This window comes from Varroa jacobsoni, unplaced genomic scaffold, assembly GCF_002532875.2.
Source record: "Varroa jacobsoni isolate VJ856 unplaced genomic scaffold, vjacob_1.0 scaffold_341, whole genome shotgun sequence".
Taxonomy (NCBI): domain Eukaryota; kingdom Metazoa; phylum Arthropoda; class Arachnida; order Mesostigmata; family Varroidae; genus Varroa; species Varroa jacobsoni.
The window spans coordinates 158,700-180,109 of NW_019213243.1; the positions used below are offsets into that span (position 1 = coordinate 158,700).

The 21,410-nt window shown below is 40.2% G+C and overlaps 1 protein-coding gene and 1 long non-coding RNA gene across 5 annotated transcripts in view; one reads left to right on the top strand and one right to left on the bottom strand.

The window, feature by feature from the left end:
* The window catches only part of LOC111259517 (uncharacterized), a 23,683-nt gene extending 4,524 nt beyond the window's left edge, over positions 1-19,159 (bottom strand). For all 4 annotated transcript variants that reach the window (XM_086967933.1, XM_022831589.2, XM_022831587.2 and 1 more), the window contains exons 1-6: positions 18,821-19,159; positions 8,915-9,001; positions 3,564-3,632; positions 3,096-3,189; positions 1,011-1,126; positions 363-606 (exon numbers count right to left, since the gene is read on the bottom strand). In XM_086967933.1, the coding sequence (XP_086824059.1) occupies positions 363-606; positions 1,011-1,126; positions 3,096-3,189; positions 3,564-3,632; positions 8,915-9,001; positions 18,821-18,838 (628 nt within the window). In that variant the 5' untranslated portion in view covers positions 18,839-19,159. The remainder of the gene's footprint in view (positions 1-362; positions 607-1,010; positions 1,127-3,095; positions 3,190-3,563; positions 3,633-8,914; positions 9,002-18,820) is intronic.
* Positions 2,139-17,233, top strand: LOC111259520 (uncharacterized). Its single transcript, XR_002679681.2, has 3 exons — positions 2,139-2,239; positions 2,343-2,752; positions 16,907-17,233. It is a non-coding gene; the product is annotated as an uncharacterized LOC111259520 (long non-coding RNA).
* Positions 19,160-21,410: the final 2,251 nt, after the last annotated feature.

Here is a 21,410-nt window from a genome sequence, read left to right on the forward strand (position 1 = left end):
ATAATGTAATTTTTGTGTAAACAGAACGTATTGTCATGAATGTAAATACCAAGTCGACTATTACGTTAACATCGCGTTTTCATATCCGGATTCCGAACAACTTGGATACCGTAGCTAAGTACTGTTCATTAGACTCCGGAGGCTTTCGAATAACATCGAAAGCTAAACCATTAATGTGATTTCGTTTTAGAAGTGTACATCATCTAGACGGCGCATGGCCTTCACGACGTAATTTCATTGGAGCCAATTTAATTAGCATATATATATATATATATATACATATATATCGATATTGTTTTCGCCGTCCTTAAATGTTAAATAAAAAAAATTGCTCTATAGTCCTCGGAAAAAGTGTTATGTACCGTCGTGGTGATGGTGTTCAAGGTGCTGACGCTTGAGCTCTGCCGCGCCATGCGGCGGCCTATTGTCATCGGCTGGGTGAGACCCAAGGGGCGCAGGTTCGATGTGATGACGATCAGATTCGTGATTCTGTGGCAAATACGATCCAATGCCGAAGCTGTGCTCGTGTGCCACAGCAGGCGAATCCAACACAACAGCTTTAAGTGGTTCCGAGTCGAGGCGTTCAGAATTTCCACGGTTAAGAGACTGCAAAAAATTTAACTTAATTCTCATAGCTTTATTTTTTATTTTTCTTATTTAATAGACTAGAGCGACAGCTTTTTTTCCGTGGAACATGATAGGTTTGAAACAGAAACCTTGAAGCCCGCCACCAATATTTCTTCTTGCTCTGTTTCGCGGACTTGTAAATTTCTACCTCGCTGGTAAATACAATTACGTTTACTGTTGTACTGGAAAAAAAAGAAACAGGAATATTTAGTCGCTATTATCTATGTTATTAAATTAATGTATACGGCTACGGCTACATGCTACGGCTTCTATCAGTAGATAGGATTCAATATCAACTGATAGTTATGCAAATCAGTGACGTATATATCCCTAATCGCCGTTCACCCATAATTGTAATCGTTCTATGTTGTACTAATTTGTACCTGTAAAATGCTATCATCAATGTGCTTATCAGCTGTTTCGACCGGTTTAGTTATGACACTGCCACTTTTCGACACTGCGGTACCGGGCTCATTCGTATTCACGACCACGCGGAATCCTTTTACGAAACATGAATAAAGAAGCAATCATTCGATTAAAAAACATGTTTTTTTGCTTCGTACACTTTCGATTGCCACAAATACGTATAGTTTTTTAACACTTATTTACACCGTCTATAGTACATACAATAGGCGGCATTCGAATTTGCAGAAAAAATCGATGGGTTGTTTGTCGTGACAGGCGCGCGATTTGAACACTAGGACAAAGTCAATTCTTCCCTCAAAACTCATCACAACGAATTGCTTCCGGAATTTTAGCATAGGTCAGTTATTATCCAATCGTTCTGCTCTGAACGAATTTCTACCAAAATAAAGGAAAGCACATATTTTCTGTCCGAAATTGACATTTCGTGTAGCTTCCGAAATAACCGAGGAAGAGTTTTTACAAAATAAACCTGAAGATCCTTAATAGTGTTTAGGTTCATCAGAATGCCTCAAAGAGTTACTTTTTTTATACACCTAAATATTCGATAGAGAAATTAACTGCTGAACGTTGATTATCTATTAGGTCATCTAGATAAGCTCCAGTAGTTCGTGTTTTGCAGTCGAGGAGAATGGTAGTTATCTTAACTAAACATGGCCGTCGAGAACAACAAATCTAGTATATGCAAAAAATTTCGCCACAGGGACCGGTTTTCATATAGACAGAACCCTAGAAAACAACATGTCAATAAACCACAGATACAAACGCTCCGACATGCCTATGCATACTAGGCTGTTCCAAACGAAGCCGGCGAGCGAAACGGCGTGCGCCCTAGGGTACAACATTTGGCTGGCAAATACTTAAGTTTTCTAGAAACACGTTAATGAAACAAGCTCAATTTTACTACAGGTGAAATAAATTCTAAAAGAAACATTCTTCAGTGTCGAAAATCAACGCTCGATGGCCGAGTTTTTTAAAGGCTACACTTCCTTGGATATTCATTAAAGATTCGTGAAGACACTAAGCAAAGAGGCCTTAAGCAAAAGCATAGTACTTGAATGGTGCAAATGGTTGAAGGACAGAGACCAAGTGCGGAAGATTGACAAGGAATTGACTAGATGTTGAGACCTAGAAAGCAAGAACATATTGCCACAATCGCGGAAGATTCTCACGAAAATAGAATATGGAGGTAAACTAGGTTGAAACTAACATTTTACATGTAGCGTATTATAATCGAAATACTGAATATGCGAAATATTAATACAATATAGTTTTCCATAAATCAATTCCAGATCGGGTGGAAATGATTTCGGTATATTCTACGCGTATCTTGCTAAATTTCAATCACCGAAAAGCTTGCCAGGAGTACGCGGTTATCATAAACGAGGCATCGTTCGATCCCTATCGCTGACCGAAAAGCGACCAAGCAAAAGGATTGCGGCGCTCTAAAAAGAAATCAAGCTCAGTGGCAATGTCTTGTAGATTTGGACGCAAGATGATGGTACTTCCAGTGGATATCAGGGTCATCTGTTTTCAGGAGATACTCGCCGAAAATCAATTCATAAATGCACCCTGCTCCCTTCAGTTCTTCAAGAGACTTGCGTACCGTCAGCACGGTAATTGAAAGTATACAGTCTGGCTGCTTGACGAGAACGCTTGATTTCATTGCCATAACTCATTACTTCCTGGACTGAGCAAAGGGGTATGCAACGCCTGTTTCACCTACACAAAACGTACCGTTTATAGTCCACTTCGTTCATTATTTCATTTAGTTAAACTATTAGTTTTTATTCCACAAAACGAACGAGTTACTCAGGACCATACGACCATTCGGTATGATATATCATAAAATATAAACTGGGTAAAAAAAACTAAGGCAAAACCATCATGTCAATAGCACTATTTTTTTTTTGTTATTTAAATACACTTTTCGTTTTGGCTGATAGTGAAATAACCCAGTTACGTGAAATACTAATACCACTTGATAATCTGGGCGATTCAGATACACAGCGGAACGGTGTTTCTTATATAACTGTTTTTCATACCATTTTCATCGGCGATATATTCGACGTAACGTCTTCTGCCATCAGCATCAGTGATCGTGTAGCCTCCACGTTTATTTCCCAACGCGTCTCCAACCTGCCGTTTCGATACGAATAGTTTTCATTGTAGTGTATATGTACAGCTATTTTACTCAAGTTGGTTCGCCAACTAACAATATTAAACAGAAATCTAAAAAGTTTTACTGAAACTACGTAAAATGTCTCAACTCTGAATCGAAGGGTCTAAACTTTCACCCCTCCAATGCCGAGCTGTTGCGAGCCTGATAAGCATCGAATGGACGCCGTTCAGACAAGCCGTTAGCAGCAACGTAGCTAAATAATCTCTAACACATTTTTACGTTACTTTTTCAACTATCTTAATAGTGACAGTACTTTTAATATGACAACAATATTCTTAGTAACAGAAATATAAGCAGTATAATTAAGAATTTCGGTGGTGCTTTAGATGACCTCCCAACGGCCGTTTGAAGAACCCCAGCCGTCTTCAATATTATAGCCGAATTTGTAGTTGCCATGATCCTGAAATTAGAACATAACAGTTGCTAAAGGTTAGTTCTGTTTCAAACAAACGTAGCAGTAAATATGAGATAATAACTTCACTTTAATTATTTCAACTAACTTGTGACAAATCACGCTATAGCAAGCTGTTTCAATAAGGAAAGTAAGACTACGCTTCAATCTCTTCAGGAGACTGTTTTTTCTAGAGAAAAACGCTCGTCCAACTTTCAAACCCTTTTACGCCTCTTCTGCACCCATCTTCAAATCGAGCTAAGCACGGGTTACCCGTTACAAATGTTTACGTGTCCGCCCCACGAGCTGGTCCGCCGCCCAGGCATGTTACTATGTGACCATATCACCAGCCACCACACGGTTACCACTGCAATGAAACAGACGCGCCTAACTTTGCTGTTGGCTGGCAGGAACGGCCATGTTGCCCTGCACCGACTCAGCCGCAGGCAGGCATGCGTCCACTCATACATTTAATTATTTTGATCTACTATAATATGTTTTTCCAAGTTGTTGAGTCACTTTCTTATCTGCAGTAGGCTAACGATCAATGCGAACTCAGCGTCTTAACAGCATCATCTGTACGTGCTGTTTTTTCTAGTACCCCCCAAAAGCGCTTTGCAACACTTTTCAACCGAATCAAACTATAAGACTATTTCAGATATTCTCGTTTTTGCCTCAGTACCAAATAGCTATGTGAAAATAATTATAATATATGGCAATAAATAGTCAACTCTTCTGTCTTGCCGATAAAAGGTTGTCGCATTTTCTCTCACTCTGAGTAAGAAAAGTTTTAACTTGGCATTCTCAGCGAAATCAGCGCTTGGTGCGTGGTGTCTACCTACTCATTCATCTGCAGTTAAAAGACCGGTCAAATAACCCAGAACGGGGACCATTCAAAGCACTAGTGAACTAATACTGTCTACGGATAGTAGGATATTTGATTATCTATTGATAGTTTAGTATCGCATAACTTTGGGCCGGAACAAAATCGAAAGGTTTTATTTATTTATTTATTTTATTTAAAGCCTATTACTTGCTCGTTTTCTCTCCAAAGTAAATGTTTTTTGCCGAACAAAGGGAACGATTCGATAATAGGGAAGGCGGTGTAGGTGCGAAACTTGCGTAATTGAAATTTGTTAAATTCGTTTCTCTATGAACCTTGACCTTTACAGAGGAGGAGGTTTACCCGCATCCGCCGATTTTTTGTTTAGCATTGTGAATCATGAATTGGCTTCATTCATCACTAAATACATTTGCTAACGAAGCATAATTAGGTTGGCACTTCAATGAGTACGCGATATGTACGAAGAGTAAGACGTCAGCAGGCACTCAGATTTATTAGTGGCCATAGTGCTAAAATAGATTTTTAACCGATCATTTGAGACAATATTCGTTCATTGATGTAGCATTAATCGAGCAACGTTATTTCTCTGTTCGTAACGTTTTACCGAAGTGCACGTGTCATGACGTTGTAGCACCAGCAACCAAAAACGGTGGGGTGTTATACTTTCATTGCCTTCATGGCTCCGTAACGGCAATGACCTTGCGCGACAATAATTTATTCAAGCAGTGACAGATCACTTTATTCAATTATGAATGTAAATACTATAAAAGCCTCGAAACAATAAGGCATGCGTCAACGCTAATCCGGATGGTCGTATATATTCTGTTGGCGCGGTAATTCAAACTTCGTTGTCAAATGTAAAATTTTAACTGACTTTGTTAAGGATTTTCTCTGATGTCCTAGTTTTTGCGACCTTTACGGATGGTTTTTAATAACGGGCTGACTAAAACGTGTGTTGGGATCGAAAATTCGGTTTTTCTACTCAGAGGACCTAGCTTAGAACTGATAAATGGCATGAACGAGTGGGTGACAGACTTCGATCGCTGGCTGGCTATCCATGTGACAATGCTATAGGACAGAAATCCCTCAATCTAGACACGGATTCACCTCCGATACCTAGGCGATAACGCAGTGCAAGCTAGACCTACATAAACAACGTTCCCATGTCGACATGATGCCCTTAATTGGAAGTATCCTTCCTGGGCAGCTTCCCGTATTGTTAACTCGAGCAACTATTCGAGTGTTTTTCCTTGTAGTAATAGGTATAGTTGTAAAAACAAGCGATTCGCGCGTACGCGGGCTGTTCAGTAGACAGAGTTACAAGAGCGGTAAGACAATCGCTAAGGAGAAGTTCGTACAAAAATCAGCATCACTGAGTATTACTCACTCATTCGCAAAGGTTTATTAGTACTGAATGTGTCACAACCGAAATGGCAATGAGACAACTACCGAAATTCGAGCGCATTTCAATACTTTGGTCGAACAGTCAGTATTGCGACATTGTAGTTTTCGTAAATAGCCTCTCTGTGGGCTTTTTTTTGCTGAGGTGATTCTTGATCTTGTGTCGTCATAGGATCGTTGCTAGAGATGAAAACTTTAATTGAGCCTCTCTCCATAATCATCCATCAACGAAAAAAATCGCTCAGGCTTTTAACATTGAAACATCTGACCTCAGACAGTAGCGCTGTCGTATCGAATTGTCACAGCTGATGCGATCATTGGTCTGCGACTATAAGGACGTCTATGTCGAAGCTGACGTTTAATCAGTGGGCAGAGTATTGTGCTCCTCATTTTATGTAGCCCATTACTTTTTATTATCCATGTCAAAATGCAAGGCTTCGCAGACTTTAATTTGTTCTAAGTGATACATTTGTTAACTTGTGCACATCTTCGAACCGTATTGGTTCATGAAAGTATTTGCCTTTAATGAGCATCGAGCACCGTAATAAAGAATCAGAGGGTGCCCGTAATAGCTTACATAGATCTTGCGTTAGGCCACACCCCAGATAATCGACGTCGAAGGTTAGACTGTCAGGAGTTAGCGCAGACATATTTGTGGCTATTAAGCCAATGAAACTGTTCGGGAATGCTTTAATGGCGTAACCAGACCTATGCGTTCGGCTGTGTTGCGCACACCTCTCTAAACGTCTCAAGGGCGCACAGGATTGATACATAGAAAAGCACACGTACACACTCGCAGGCTTATATATATATATAGCTTAATAGAATGCTACGTAAAAGCGGGATCGATTACCAAACGGCCAAGCACTCAGTCATCTAAAGCGATCACTTTGACTCGATGCTGCGCTCTGTCATCATCGACCCCATCGATGTCTCTCAACTTTTCATCACTCACTTCAGTGATACTCAGCGAAGTGGCACTAGCCAGTGATAGCATTTGCTTTCTCGCTAAAGAACAGAGGTTAGATAGAAACAATTGTTACCATGCGCACCACCACAGTCTCTACCTTTCTCTCTGCTGCGTTACCATAGGACGTAGTCCCCCTCACCCCAATTCTAGCATTATTACTGTTGTTGTTGATTTCGTCCGTCACCCACTATAATTTTGTTGTCTTTTCTATTCGATATTTTGTTGTTAAGGAGCGTTTTGTCTTTTTGATCCGCCCACGCCATTGAGACTTTGGCGACAAGCAATAAATGGCCAACGATCCTTTTGTTGCCCACGACTCACATCGGCAGTGTCTCTTTGGCGCAGTGTCAGTGATCTGCTTCAACAGCCATCCCGTGTCTCCGTCAATATCGCTAATTACGTTGCTGGGAGCAATCGAGATTTACCTTCACAAGTTCGAATTTAACATTTTACACATTCTCTTTCTGATGCAGTTGCTTTCGTGAGACAGGGTCTATTGCGGCTGCCGTCAAACTGTGTGCATCGTAGTTGCCGTATTCAGAAGCCGAACAGACAATGAACAGTGTACCCCTTCCACTGGGTTCTTCGCGGGCAGCAGACGGCGTAGCGGGGAAAGGGGAAGGGGGCTAGTCATCACTAACCGTTGAGGTGAGCGGTCTCCCATGAAGGCAAAATGGTCCTGAATGCACATTACAGGTCACTGTCGCGGTAACTAGGCGCTGTGGCTTCGTTCGGTGATTGACCAGTCTTTCACGCCAACGTCTGAGCGAAAACAAAGCGTCCCGTGCAGAAGCTTCTAACACTTAGATTATACTGTGAGGGCTGTTATATAGGGCTAGTCTGCTAAGCGTAAACGACAAAACGGCATGATCGTAGTCGTTATGTAAATACAAAGGCCAAACTAAAACCCCTGATATCTGACTGCGCTGACGATAAGATTACCTGATAAAGACACCTTTTTATTCTTCGACGAGAGAAGCTTGATGGAGATACTGACCATGAAGGTTCTAGTCGTCAGCATAAGATGTCATTCTAGGCATGGCCGTTCACTTTGGTCACCTGTTGAATCTATTTCTATTTGTTCTCTGTTAATCCCATTTACAATATGCGTCAAGTCATCGTCGTCTGTGAAACCCACTACAGACTTTCACGGAAGCTGTGAAGTGTCTCTTCGAGATCCACGAGCATATTAGCTTGTTCCTGATAGATTCATAGTTCACTAGTGTTCTAACACCAATTGGCGACAATAACGGCTGATGAACTTCTGATCGTCGCTCACATCACAATCTTCTCTTGATGGACTAACGTGGCATGGCAGCAATGCGCCTTATATAAGATAATAGGAGATTTCTAGTTCTACATTACTCCCTAAGCTTGATCTGGTGTAAATAAAATAATCCTGTTTCTTTTTTTATTTGTACAGACTCGCACGTTTTCTTTCTGGATCGGAATTTGGCACCCTTCACAGGTAATCTGCTCAAATGATGCTGCTGTCACGTAATAGCGACCTGTATTAATAGTTCCACTGGTAATTATACTAATTAGAAATAGCCTTGACGATTAGCAAAGGAGCTTGACAACAGTCGCAAACAACGTCCTTATGATATCCAGTGAAACCCTGTAATCAGCTAAATTAGCGGATCAAGATATCCACGTCCCAGATAGCGCGAATCTAGATAATATTTGATCATAACCTGCAATATGTCTCACAAAGCATATGTAATATATTATATAACATATGATATATATATTTGTCATAGATGTAAACATTTTCTATTGGAAATCATCGCGGTTCTTCGCAGTGATGGTGGTTTGTTTGCGTTTATGCAGTTGACTTAATTGTTTATGAAATATGAATTGCATTTTCTCAGTTTTGCGCGCGGGCTGGCCTTAGCATTGCAGGCCCGCGTCAGATAGCCGCAAAGCGTATGAAATACTAAAATATATTCACTCAAAGGCATGGAATTTACTATGCGTTATAGCTGAAGCAATCTAAGCTTTTAAATAGCTTTGAATGTACTATAGATTAAAGCGCTTACAGTATCCTTGACATTTTGCCTCAAAGCTTAGACTTACGTCTTGCGATCTGTGTACGTTGCTAGTTGCCTGGGACAGGCCACACACTTCACTAGGACTCGTCCATATCGCGAAACAGGACAACACCTAGGACAAATGTTAAAAAAAACACGCCTACCATTAGAAACCTTGTGCTAAAACTTGTTATGTTACTTCTCAACATGGCTCCGCTTTTATTTGACAGCTAAGCAGTTCGCTAGTACATAGAAAAGCACTTACGGCGCATCAGGTGAAGGTGCGATTGTTATATCATTTCAGAAAATTTCGGGAAGCTAAACTCAGTAACCTGACTGAAAATGTATTCATTAACTGTTCCATTATTGAAAATGCTGTTTGATCTCCCGATTCACTCGGTGGCCTTGTGCTACACCGTGAACTAACGCCAGACGGCATTAATTTAGTACTACTACTGCACTAAATTTTAATTAGATAGCCACCCAGCCCACACCATGAAGCTGCCATAGAAAGTCCATTTATATATTCCTAGCCCAGTATTCCTCTACGGAATCTTCAATAAATGACGATTACTCAATACTGATAATAATAACCATCAGTGTTCTCAATAGGTCAATGAAGTTGATGAAGTGCGATAAGAGTTACGCTTGCATAATACAGGTTTCCTTTGATAACACCAGCTGTTTTATTATTTCTAATAAGCTGGGCAAAATTTCATTCAACTGTAATCTGTTGAACCACCGTTATCTACTCATATGTATAGACGAAGTAGTATTAGAATCTTAAAGTTGGGTAAGAACCATGGTATCGACATGTTTTCTAAAACTGTACAGTGGATGTGGCGTGGATCCGACCAGCAAAACCCACACACGATTTCTTCCACATGCATGACGTACCTTCATAAGTTCTACTCGGCATACATACAACAATTATATGGCAGTAATTCGAAGATGTAAGCGGAGAACACTCTGGTTTTAGTAGGCCTTCCTACTGGCTTTGAGGGACCACTCTCGTAGTATTCTGAACTTTACCCGGCGCAACTACAACTTCATCAGTTGGGCCAGCCTACCACAGAACTTACAATTACGTGTTGAACCGGTCAAGGATGTAGATATTAAGACGACCACTTTTTTTTGCTGCTGTATGCAGTGCTATATGTTGTGCTGTTCTTAGCGTCAGAAAATCCCAACAACGAGGAGAATCGTCCTCCATTCATGATCCAAAGAGCGAGCCATTATTCAATCGAAATCTGTTGATTTATCGCTTGTCATTAGCTATCCATGGACGTCGGGGGGGGGGGTCCCGGATAGAATTAGATCGTTATCCTCTGTCTAAGCTTAGGGCTTAATGCTGCTCTTGTATCTCGTCACGAGAGATGGCTTTCTTTCAAGCATGTCGTCGCCCAAACATGCATCTCCTGTGTAACACAGCGGCGATAGCGACGGCAACTAGTACCGTCCGTACTCTGAACCAATCGATTCGATCTATTCATCTTTTTCCGAAGCCGATGTTGAATATGTATTGGATATGGTAATCGGCTATGACAATGCATGCTTTGTTACGGTAAGCCAAAACGTCAATGATGTGCTAATGATTTTGCTGTATTTGTTTGTGAATTATCGTGAGAACGCTCGAAAGAAGTTCGCACGAAGCCGGTCTTGGCGTCGGGTGAAGGCACTTCAATAGTTTATTGTTGCACGTGAGCGCGTAACATTAGATTATATAATGTAATTATATTGAATGTCTTTCTGCACACCAACGACTATATTTACTGTCTATGGGTCGCAATGGTTTTCATAATAAGCCGATTAAAGCTATAGATAGAAGCGAATTTCTGTGATAACAGAAGAGTGGCTGAGGTTGACCCTGAGGCGGCCTAACCTTACGCAGTCAAGTAGGCATCGCTCCTATTTACGCTGCGGTTCGTTAAAACTGGATGGTATAAGGCTAAAGCACTGGTTAAATAGCACGAAGCGTTATTACGATAAAGTGTGCTTTATATATAAAGTGTTTTTTGTCTCAAAACCTTGAATACTTCCCACCGAGGCGGTTCGTGAGCGTTCTGACGCAATCTACAAACCAACTGATCTTTATATGACTACAGTAAATAATATAATCTCCCTTTCGGGTATACGGGTTAATTGCCTAACTTCAACGTAATGATTAAATTCAGCCCGATATTTTGAAAGCGATGCTGAGGAAGCCTAAAAGACTCCTTCCATTTACCATGTAGTTTTATGCCTACATTAAAATAGTAGCTATTTATACCTGCAGATATATTAAGCGGTTCGCTGAGTAACTGTCGAAGACAATGTTTTTCTACTTAACAAATCGACTCCGATTTTGTTCGCTCAGCTACACATTGACTCGAATGGCTGGGTAGAGCCTCTTACCCCGTTACAAAAAGTCATGTTAGCTATGTTCACTGAGCGTCTTCAAACCGTTCTTGATCCTTGGCACCTTGGTCGCGCCTGATTGATTTGCTCATATGGAATCTAATACTCGCTAGGTTTAAAGCACAAGCAAAACTATAAGGAACAAAGCAATTGTATTCTATTGAACCCAACTTTCGTCAGTATCAACTGCCCTGTCAGAGGAGTAAGCCAAAGCAAGACTCAGCGCATCTTTTTCATAACGCTCGTTTTACCTGTTACATTGCAGCTACGGAACTAATTAAGTTAGTTGCACCGTTTTTTATCGTCATCCCTCATCGTAGAAGGAGGCCTTGCTAAAGTCCCGCAGCATCTACTACTAACATTTACAAAGTCAGCAGGAGATGACCTCATCCAGCAGACACTGACGTTAGCTATAGCTTTCCGTTCTACAAGCACTACGTCTACCTAAACCTGGCCAAACAAACAAGTAGCCACCTTTTCCTGTACACGCTTCATTTCTGTAAATCTGTTCAAAATTTGCGTTTTCTAAAAGTAGCAGTAGCTACAATTACTATATAATCACACTATTATTACGGTTTTGGGTAGTAACAGAAGTTGCAACAATAGCAGTTAGTGCGACAACCGATTTTCGAATCTTTTCAAGTCGCTTTGGTTTGCACCAGGGTGCTGATGCTGCTGCTGCTGCTGCTGCTTCTACTGCTGCCGATAAGAAGATGATGATTATATTGTTCGTGATAATCATGACGGCCCCATCTTGCCCTCCACCCGCAACTTTTTTCTTTGTTATGTCCACTGTTGTGCGGTCGTCTGCTCCGACCTCTATCCATAACGGCCCGCCGTCCGTCCATCCGATCGCTTGCCAGCTCCTTTGGTCTTTTGAAGGCACACAGGCTAATTTTCAAATCTGATGGCTGCTGAATTCTGTCTCGTTTGTTGTATGTCTGATGCTTTTATGTAGCATAGTATCGTTCTGTAAATATAAATGTAATATGTCGATCTATTGGGTGACCCAGCAAGAGTGGCAGGTCTGCTTGCTCATTGTCTACTTTCACCTGGCGACCGTGCACGCCCACCGGTAGCAGGAGTTGGTCGCTACCGTTAAACATTTTTCTTCAGAAAAATACAACAGAAAAACGTTACCCACAACGCGAGTATATCAACCCGTGTTAGTATGTAATAACGTACTATATATAGCCGTATAAGTAAGGAAAGAGGGGAAGTTTCAGGCTCGAGCAGTGTCTTTGGAGTGGCATGTCCACTATCACCGATGGGCAAACGGCCCTTCATTATATATATATCGGGGCAAAAGTCACCTGACAACTGAAGAGTATTACTCACGTTCTTTTTACTCTTATTTTTAGCAGACACTACTCCTTTACTACTGAAACAGATACAAAATGAAAACTTCAACGTTTAAGTGACTTTTCTCTTGCCTCCGTACGAATGTGTGCACATATATGTAAAATTTATGGTTGCGCGATATAGGCCATGATTCTATGACAACTATGACGCTCGAAATTGTATCGGTGCATAGGTGCTAAATGAAAAAGTCCCTTGACTGACATACGAGCATCGGCACAAGAGTGCCGCTTAGAAGCAGAGTTACTTGTCGTTTTCTCCTACTATTTCGTGTGCTGTGAGCTGGTAGACTTATTCTATCTACGTTGATTCCAATAATGAATTCCATCGAAAGCAGTAGCTGAAATGGTAAACGATCGGAAGCGAAAGCTGCCTACAATGCTACTGCCACGAGATAAGTTGAAAGGTGCATTTGTGACCTGTATTGCCTATCGAACTCACAAATTTTGGTACTCAAGAATGTCATTTGATGTTGTCCTTTTGAGAAATTGTCGATAGGACCAAACAGGCTAACAAAGGTGCGCTTGATATTTGACCATTGTCATGGCAACCTTGTACACTGAAAGTTCCGCTGTAAATACAGGCAATTGTTGTACCTGCAGTAGATCTAACCCAGCAGAAAGAAACGAGTTCAGCGATGAATTTATGTGTGATCTACCGGACAGGCGTGACCCAGACAGTTTTGTGGCCATTTCCAGGTATTCTAGAAAATCACAGGTGGTTATATATATAGGTCGCTAGTCCGTTTGCCCGTTTACATTTACAGAGCCAATTATAGGTAGCTGAAATATCGTAGAACTATGTATCGAACTCAGGTCAATTATATGAAACGAAGGAAACAAAAACGTTCATTTCTGTGGTTACTATTAGCTCCGCTAAAAATTGCTCTTGGGAACATGAAATTTCGTCAGAACTCCGTTACCCAATAGGCACAGTTAAAAAAAAGTTGAATCCCTCATAGAATTAGTGTGGATCTTTTTGACGCATCAGGGACACGGCTGCTGCTGCTGCTTAAACGTGATCGTGCGGTATGATAAGCTACCGCTCTCACATATCGTGCCCAGAAGTGTACAACGAAAAGACATCGATGGCTTCAGTGTCATGCCATCGCCACTCAAGGGTCTTAGTAAGACTATAAGCAGGGTAGGAGAAACGATGTAATCGCAAATGTAAACGTTTTTCCGTTAGCCGACTCTAGAAAAATACTTGCGTAGTAAACCGATCTCAGATCGTGATCAGCAACTGGTGAGTGAAGCTCGTGCGTACGTGGTCATCCCTCGAGCAGCATCAGAATTAGAATAGAAAAATAATTACTCATATACATTATACTGATGATTGTAATGTATTATGTCATTATTAAATATTGCATGATATGCCTGCCGGCAGAATATCATCATAGGTTTGTTGTCGTTATTATTATAAGCTGGCTTTTTCTTCATTCAGATTAATTCTTACTGGATAACGAAGACGTTCGTATCATAGAAAATATCTGAAGCTTTCGAAGAAGAAGTAACAAGCTACAATATCAATGACGAGAAGTTGTATGTCTAAATGGCATAGGATTAAATTAGATGTAAAGCCAGCCGTTTACTGAGCAAAACATTTGCCATTATGTTCCGCTATGGAACATTGCAATATAACAACAGTAACGACCTGTATGATTAAAGTTTTAGTACGCAAATGAGAAAAAGAAACTAACCGCCTAGCGAACCGCATCCGTACGAATAGAGCTGGACTAAACGTATTCGACTTTATTCGTTTTTGTAAGATAGATTTTCGTTCGTCTTCCAATGGCTGAAACCCTACGAGCAGCTGGCCCAAACCCCAACCCCAACATAAGAACAATACCATTCTAGCTGTGACAAAACAAAGAAAAGGGTATGGCTACTGGAACCGATGCTAACTAACCATGCATTGTCCCAAGTATCATTTATTTATTAAAACAGTGAACTATTTCAGCTAGACTGGAGAAAATTAATGTTCAATTGGCAACGTAGACATTTGGCTTACGGTACCCAATTGCAACTTTTACACGAGAGCTAATCAGAGTATTGGGTGAGAGACCTGAGGCAGTTGGCCTTTCAAGGTATTCTTATTGATTTTAATATGTTCGTATGTTAAAAGACCGGTTTAGTATAGTACTTTCGTTTAAGCAGAAATGGACCCTACGACTACTGAAAATATATATACGTACACCCTGTACGCGGTCCGACTTAGTATTTATTGCTTTATGGACTCGTGATGTTACAACAATTAACATTTTTTCTCACTTCCAAGAGGAAAAGGTCTTCCAAGATGCCAGGATACCCGCTAAAATCCATCGAAAGTAGCCTAAATGAAGCAAATCTACCATAGCAAGACGGCTAGAAAATAACGTATTGTATTTAGTATCTCGTCAAATTAGTTCTTTTTTTTAATTGCACTTTTGTCCTTCCAACAGCTGTTCGGGGCAATACGTGCCCCGAACAGCTGTTGGAACCAAACATCTCGTGTGGCTCAAAGATGTTGACTAACTTAGTTGTTACATTTTAACAAGTTGAATGAAGAACTTACTGTCGCATTCTTTTGTGCGATTTTCCTCCCTCAAATTTTGTCGTTGTGAACAAAAAAACTTTGTTGTTTTTTTCGATATAATGGCGTTTACCTTCGCTTCTTAACGCCACTTACAATGCTAGAATGGATGAGCGTCATTCAGTATGAAACGTCGCATAAGAAGTCATAAGTCTTTTCGAACTTCTTTTCCCCTCGAATCTCTTATTTTTAAGCCATTATATCTATGTAGATATATATTTATGTCTAAACCATTATTGTGACTGCCAGCCAATTGGATAATAACTTATTTACTCACTCCTCCGCTGTATAAATGTGGGGGTCTCGAAAGACAATGTCAGCATGTCGAAATCTGAATGACTTTCCCATTGATAAGTTGTTAAAATTAAAAAAAAATCTTATCTATCATAAATTAACCTATGTACTGAGTATATGGGGAAAACAGAGAGCCTTCCACGCCATCTTTATCAGTGCAATTTTTGCGCTGTGAGCCTGGCCGTTGTCGCGTGGTTTACCTCTCTTCGTCAATCTTCGATGCTTAACGCGAAGTTTTTCTATCTTTCTTTCCAAATTGCTGATAGCACACTTTAGCCCTAATCGACAAATTAAAGGACTCGTGAATCTCTAGCGGATAACATTTGCATTAGACCATCAGTTGTGTAACATTTGCCCTAAGATGATGCCCCGCCAGTTTATCCATGCATCCATCCATTTATGCGACCGTTTGCAACTATCATAATAAGTTTATCGTTCACTAACGTGAAAGCAAACAAAAGCAATCATCTCTAGGTCTCCATTTTTACTCTCACTCCAGTCATGCAGTATTCACTCGTCCGACTACTTTACAACAATATTTCGATCGAAATGAAAAAATACACATACTATACCTAAGTGCCAATAGTCGTGCACTTTGAGATAGCGATCAACTTTTCGTTTTTTTTACCATTAGAGAAAGTTTACCGCAAAGTTGAAGTTTAAATTTCATTCCCTAAATTTGTTTAATAGCCGAACGCTCCCCGAATACAACGTGTATACGAAGAACTGTTTCCGCGACTGTAGTTCCTGTCGAGGTCCTGATTTTTCTCGTTTTTCATAGCTCATTACAACTCGCCTGCTAAACGGCCAAGTGATCAGATACGGCCTCAGATTTCAGAGAGAGTACAATTGAATCTCGAATACAAAAAATGAGAATGTCAAACGACGATGATGTTTGTCATGGCCTATATAGATTTATATATAAAAGTTTTCATTGAGTGGGAACCTTGGGCTCGAATAATGCAATGTTCCAGTAACTATTTACGTACAACTTTAATTAAATTTGGTAATTCTAAAATAAATTCTAAATAAAATTGGCAAAAATGAAAACGTTTTACTAGCGCGTGAAACTATTATAAAATTGCCATGTTTGGACGGAGAATTGCATTGACATATACCCTCTCGAAAGGACGGGAAATCATAGCATTTTACTTTTAGTAAGAATATTTAAAACAATATGAGGTAATTGCCTTCGACTGACATGTTTCTATTATAGACTACTTTTTTTTGTAACGTAATTAGCATATATATTGTCTTTTAGCGAGGTAAACCTTAATTATCAGATATATCTTGAACCGTTAGCTCTTGGTCAGAAATTTTTTAAAGGCAGCAAAAGCTGTGTACTCCTAAAAGTTTGTAGTAACACTAAACAAGTTACATTTATTTTTTTAATTTATATATTTGATCGGTTTGACAGGTGATCGGTTGTGAGTTCGAAGCAACATCTCGGTGCGAAGTTCTCAGTTGTTGGCCGAACTTGTACTAGGAGGAACTAACTTCAAACTTCTTATTATAATAGGATTACAGCAACTTCTAATAAACCTCACCATTTCGAGATATTACTACACGTTCGACATTACTAGTATTACGGTTTTAAGTATCGATCAATTATGGAAGTTTAAGCGTACATAGAAGCCACGCTTTGTCTTCGTTTCGATTTCACTCACTATAAGTTAGTCGATTAAATATTCAATAAATATTTAGTAAGTGCCGAGAAGATGTAATAGCAGAAAAAGATCCATTGGCCCAAGGGCGCCGAACAACTAGATATTATGATTATCAAGTTATAAATAAGATAAAAGTGTTTCTGAAGGGAGGCTTAAATGTTTTCTATTTATTCTTCGACCCCATCTGAACAAAGTTCAGATGGGGTCGAAGAAACAAATTCGAAATTAGTTCACTAATCAGAAGTTGGAAACAACGCAGAAAACTTTCTGTCTCGTATTTGTAGCATGAGCGTAAGGTTTAAGTGAAAATGTACAGTTATTGTCCAGTCTACGTTGGAACGTTGAAGATATAGGGTGCCTGCTAATTACAGAAACCATAACTGTTCTTAGAAGAACCTTTTAAATGCCCAAATAACGATATGCTATAAAAATAAAAAAAAAAGTTTGCATATTTTTTATAATAATATAATAATAAGATAATGCGATAATAAGAATAATTATTATGCTTCGCACGCTGCAATATTTCGTTAGAAAATGATTTTTTCCATTCACGAACTTAAAGTGAAAAGTCTAATTTAGAGTGTAGACTGTTATTTCATCTTGTATTGCTCGATTGTAAAAACGTCTGTTTTTCTCTAAGGGATCGATATTGCTCTAAGCTCCAGCTCTTTCCTTTGGTTTGGATAAAAATCCAGCCCGAACTGTATATCACCGAGACATTTCGAATCTTAAGGGTAATGTGTGACTCGGAGCGCGAGACTTCTATTGCCTGACCATATATCTATATCATGATATTTCATATTCAAAATTTTTCGAAATCATTCTTATTACGACTGCCAACCGATTCGTTTAACTGGATGGTGTTGTTATTTGCAATGGTCCACTTAAGTAATTATCAAGTCGCGAAATATAGAAGTGAGAGATGCTTCTGTATGGAAGGGGACGTACGGTTTGATATTCTAGAATAGGCACCAAGACTCGTGGATTCTGTCACAATATTAGAAATGCATGCGTTGCTAGTAATAGAACCTAATGATCGTCCTGATATGAAACATGTTCTTACTCGGCTTAGGTTAGATCCTACCTATATATGAAACATTTATTCTAGAAACTTTAATAAGTATTATTGGTAGTTTCAACTTCAAATTTGCGATCTCTCTCTGCTAGTGAAACATCGAAATTAATTAAAGTTAAGGCACAATTGTCAATAGGCGGACACCTAGGTAACTGAGTCAGCGAAAAAAAACTTTTAGCTCGTAGGCTCTGTGAAGAGGCTACACAAATGAAAGTTTGAGACTCAGTCGACTTTTTCTTCGTCTAACAAACAGTGTTTTATCTACTCTCGCCGGTCCGAATGTCGACTATAAGGAGTACTTAAAATTCAAAGGTGGTCCAGACGACTTTTGTTTAAAGCCAAAGGGTAATCTTTAAGTAGTGAAGGTATACGAATACGATAAAACGAGAGAACACGCTGACGACTTGAAAAAAATTATACTTTTTTCTACTCCTTTTTTTTTTTACTTAAATTGGCAGTCTAAGTTCAACGTATTAATAATCGCAACTCTAAAGGCCCAAATGTTTTTTTCTAGCCTTAACAAAAAGCTTCTGTGAAATCAAATCAAAATAAATCGATAGGTGAAATAAAGAAAAAAAAATAAACTCACGGCAAGGATGGTCCTCATGTTGTGCCGCGCAGGTTCTGTCGTTGCGTACGAATTTTGATCCTTCTAACCTCGTCTATTTCGGTTATCCTCTTAGTATAGCTCTATCGAAAGCAACGGCGTCAAAGTGTTCCTTTCAACAATCATTAGTTGAGTGGTAATTTATCGATACACGCACGCGTCGCATTTAGTAACCTATGAATCAGTGCACAGTGCAGATAATTAATAGTAACACTTAGTTTGTTCTTATTGGGGCGAATCCTTTAAGTGCCACCAACAGAGGCAAAGGCAAGTGCCGTACAGTTTCACCCACTTCGACAGTCAAGTTGAATTGCCTCAATCTTTCCAAACTGATGCCCCGAGGTGTGGTCGATTTTTAAACGCTGTCTTCCCAATGCAGCTGGTGTCGTTTGCCCCAGCACTTGCCCAGAGATTGGGAAAGGGTAGGACTTCCAGTAACTTCTTGCTGCTTGATGTCTAGGCTTGTAGGTAGAGTGTCTCCAATTTCTTTCGTTCGACCTGATTATTAGCTATCTATAGATATCTGACGAAATCGAGTGTTTTCTGCACGTATTGCCGGTAAAGCATACATTTGTACGGTTTGTATCTAGGGAAAGCGGTAGATCGTATCTGCTAACCTTCTTAGACACTTTGTGGCTCGTGGTGGCAAAAGTCCTTTGCGAAGAGAGTCTACTTCACGATGTGTTAAGAGGCAGAGCAGAATTTAAAAAAAAATACCCCCCTTGCGTAATTCCAGTAATTTTTTTTGGTTTATCTACAAATTTGTAAATGTATGAAAATACATCCGTGCGAATTTTGTGTTAGCTACAGAGTCGAGGTCTTAACGTATTACTAATATGGTATCACTACTGGTATAGTACTACCTGTGAGGAGGTAAGTTCTTTTCGCCTGCCTTACATGGCTCTCCCTCAAATTCCCTCACTTTACTACGGGCCACCCACCACTTTCTATTTGCGTATGTTGTGTACGCTCAGGCCAAGATTCCTTGCTTGTTCTGGTGTTTATTTGTGCCCTTTCCGAGGGCAACAGGCGATCTGGCTCCCTGGTGGAAGGGTAACAATACTATTATATATATTATTCCTTTCTAACCATACCTCTCTATTGGAGCTGAAATGGTTCTCTCACAATTTTCGCTGTAACATGCAATTATATTGCTTGTTCTGTTGGCCGTCAACGGTAGTGCCTCTTTCCCACTCTAGCTCAGTTCGACGCTTTTGAAAATAGCCAACAACGCTTATTGATGTCTTGCCTTAGCCCCATAGATACTGTAAATGCCCCCTTTCCATCGATCTTGGTTACGAGCTTTAAGTAATGAAAACACTTCCAGCAGTTCGTGTTGTGTGACTAGATATTATTGTCCAGATGCCCCCGTACGAGACAAAGCCATGATGTGACGTTTGCAGTGACGAGATACCACCTCCCCATAACCCCTTACGTATCTTCGCCTGCTTTCTCTCTTTGCGCTGTGCGTTTAGAGCCGTAGTCATAGAAAAAAAACTCTTAGAGACGGCACCAAGCCTCGCCAAGGAAAGTGGCTGGGGATCAGCAAAAAAATACGGAACGGCGCTTGGTAAGGACAACTACCGAAACGACATTAACGAAGAGAACAGAAATACATGCCCGTTCCTCACAACACAACATGATGATGACAACGAACAGGAGTCAAAGGAGGAGAGAACGAAGATGAATGGAAAACAGCATTACGATAATCGGTTGCCTATGGCCAACCTGTGACACTACAACCCTGTATTAGCTTACAGCTTGTAGATAGGAACAATGCGCGATGTTGGCCTGTGGGCCTATTTGATATCTTGTTGGTCTTACTGCACAGAGACGCGACATCACTCAGGCAGGGATACGATGAGGCAGTGATGACCACGACGGGTGATTGCCAAGGCCAAACCGGCGGATGCACCAATAGCCAAGCTAACACCTGACCGAAAGCGCTTAATGGCAACAAGGAGCCAGTTAGTTTATAGGTTACGTGACCGCGAGTCCCTCTACGAGACGATCTGCCTCGTAGCAAAACGATTCTGATGACAAAAAGTAACGAATGAAACGTATCTGAAGTAATGCAAATGATTAAAACCTATTTGATTTATCGGACGCTCACGCTTTCCGAAAGAGTGCGCCCCACTCATGAAAGTAGATCAATACACCCCGGAAAAAGGTGCAAGAAAAGGCCAACTGCAAATTGCCAAGTGGCTTATGTACACTACACATACCACAGAATAGATGATCAGTGACGTAGATGGTGCAACCTAGATACTTGGAAATAAATCAATAATAGTAACTTCCATGGCTGTTATCCAACTCCCCCTCGCCCTCCCGACAAACTTCTCAAGCAGATCACCCCCTGGTTGAACAACGATGGCATTGTTTATGTAATTACAAATCCCACTATATACTGCTTAGACATCTGTATCACTAAATTGCTCCTCCAAAAAACTAATACGAAGTAGAAAGGCTACTTATAGATAGTTTATTTTTATTGAAATTTTGACAAATTACTTTCTGGGATACTCATTTTACTTATTTGAATTTCTAAATGCACCTTAGAAGACAAATGTAC